The sequence below is a fragment of the Branchiostoma floridae genome, chromosome 6, assembly GCF_000003815.2.
Source record: "Branchiostoma floridae strain S238N-H82 chromosome 6, Bfl_VNyyK, whole genome shotgun sequence".
NCBI classification, from domain to species: Eukaryota; Metazoa; Chordata; class Leptocardii; order Amphioxiformes; family Branchiostomatidae; genus Branchiostoma; species Branchiostoma floridae.
Genome location: NC_049984.1, coordinates 24,281,765 through 24,282,732, shown reverse-complemented (window position 1 = coordinate 24,282,732; position 968 = coordinate 24,281,765). Strand labels below are relative to the sequence as shown.

Here is a 968-nt window from a genome sequence, read left to right as displayed (position 1 = left end):
CAGACTCATCGTCCGATCGAATCGCGCCTAATGTGAGGGGGGTATTACGTCCTTATTTTCAGACAAGGGCAAACACCGGCAGGCTTCTTTTGACTGAAAACTTTTGCCTGTGATGACTGTGATTGGTTTAGACGGCTGGCAATGAAAAAAAGATTGTATAGAAATTTTCGTTTCACTGTACTTAGCTTAGAAAGCTGGCAAAGACATTGTACAAAAACTTTCGTTTTACCTCCTCTAAAATGAGCATTTTGGAATCTAAAGGTAAATATTCTTGTACCTACTTAGCCAAAATGCCAGACTGTTTCTAGGCTACAAAGGACAGCCCCACAGTTCTAGGTACAACATGCCCCCAAGGAAATGCTTCAACTGGTGGCCGCTGCGATATTGTGGGGAAGGGGGGGGAGCATCTTTGGTAACAGGGCATGTGGCTTTCCCGACCCAAGGGGATAACGTCCAGCGCTGTGGTTATGGCATCCATGCTAGTATACTATACTAAACCCGATTTATGCTCTGTTTACAGGAATGGGGTAAAGTACCACACGTACCGATAGCGTTGATGTAGTTATCCCTGAACCCAGCCTTGTCCCACGGTGTTAAACCTAGACTCTCCTGACTCTCCATGTAGACACGAACATCGTTGTGTTCTGCCAGGGACAGGTCATCGTACAGTCCCGGGTCGTCTTCGTTCACAGGCTCGACTGGAAATCCAGCAGGGCACGGTGCTACATTTGACCCCACTAAGGCCTGTTGACATTGTATTCCAGAGCTAACGCTCGCTACAACAGCTCCAAGTGCAACAGTCAACACCACACAAGCGAGGAAAAGTACCACGGATATCGCCTGCCAAAACGACGTGGTTTTCCACGAGGGCGTTTCTGAATTTGCGACGGAAACAGCGCTATATGTGAACGATCTCGAATCAGACGTATCCATGTTGTTGATTTATAATGGCGAATCTTCGCCACTGA

General features: G+C 47.3%; 1 protein-coding gene across 1 annotated transcript in view; it reads right to left on the bottom strand.

Moving 5' to 3' along the window:
- LOC118418228 (amiloride-sensitive amine oxidase [copper-containing]-like) overlaps window positions 1-621 on the bottom strand; it is an 11,750-nt gene extending 11,129 nt beyond the window's left edge. Inside the window, exon 1 of the mRNA XM_035824070.1 lies at window positions 546-621. Within this exon, the coding sequence (XP_035679963.1) occupies window positions 546-621 (76 nt within the window). The remainder of the gene's footprint in view (window positions 1-545) is intronic.
- Window positions 622-968: the final 347 nt, after the last annotated feature.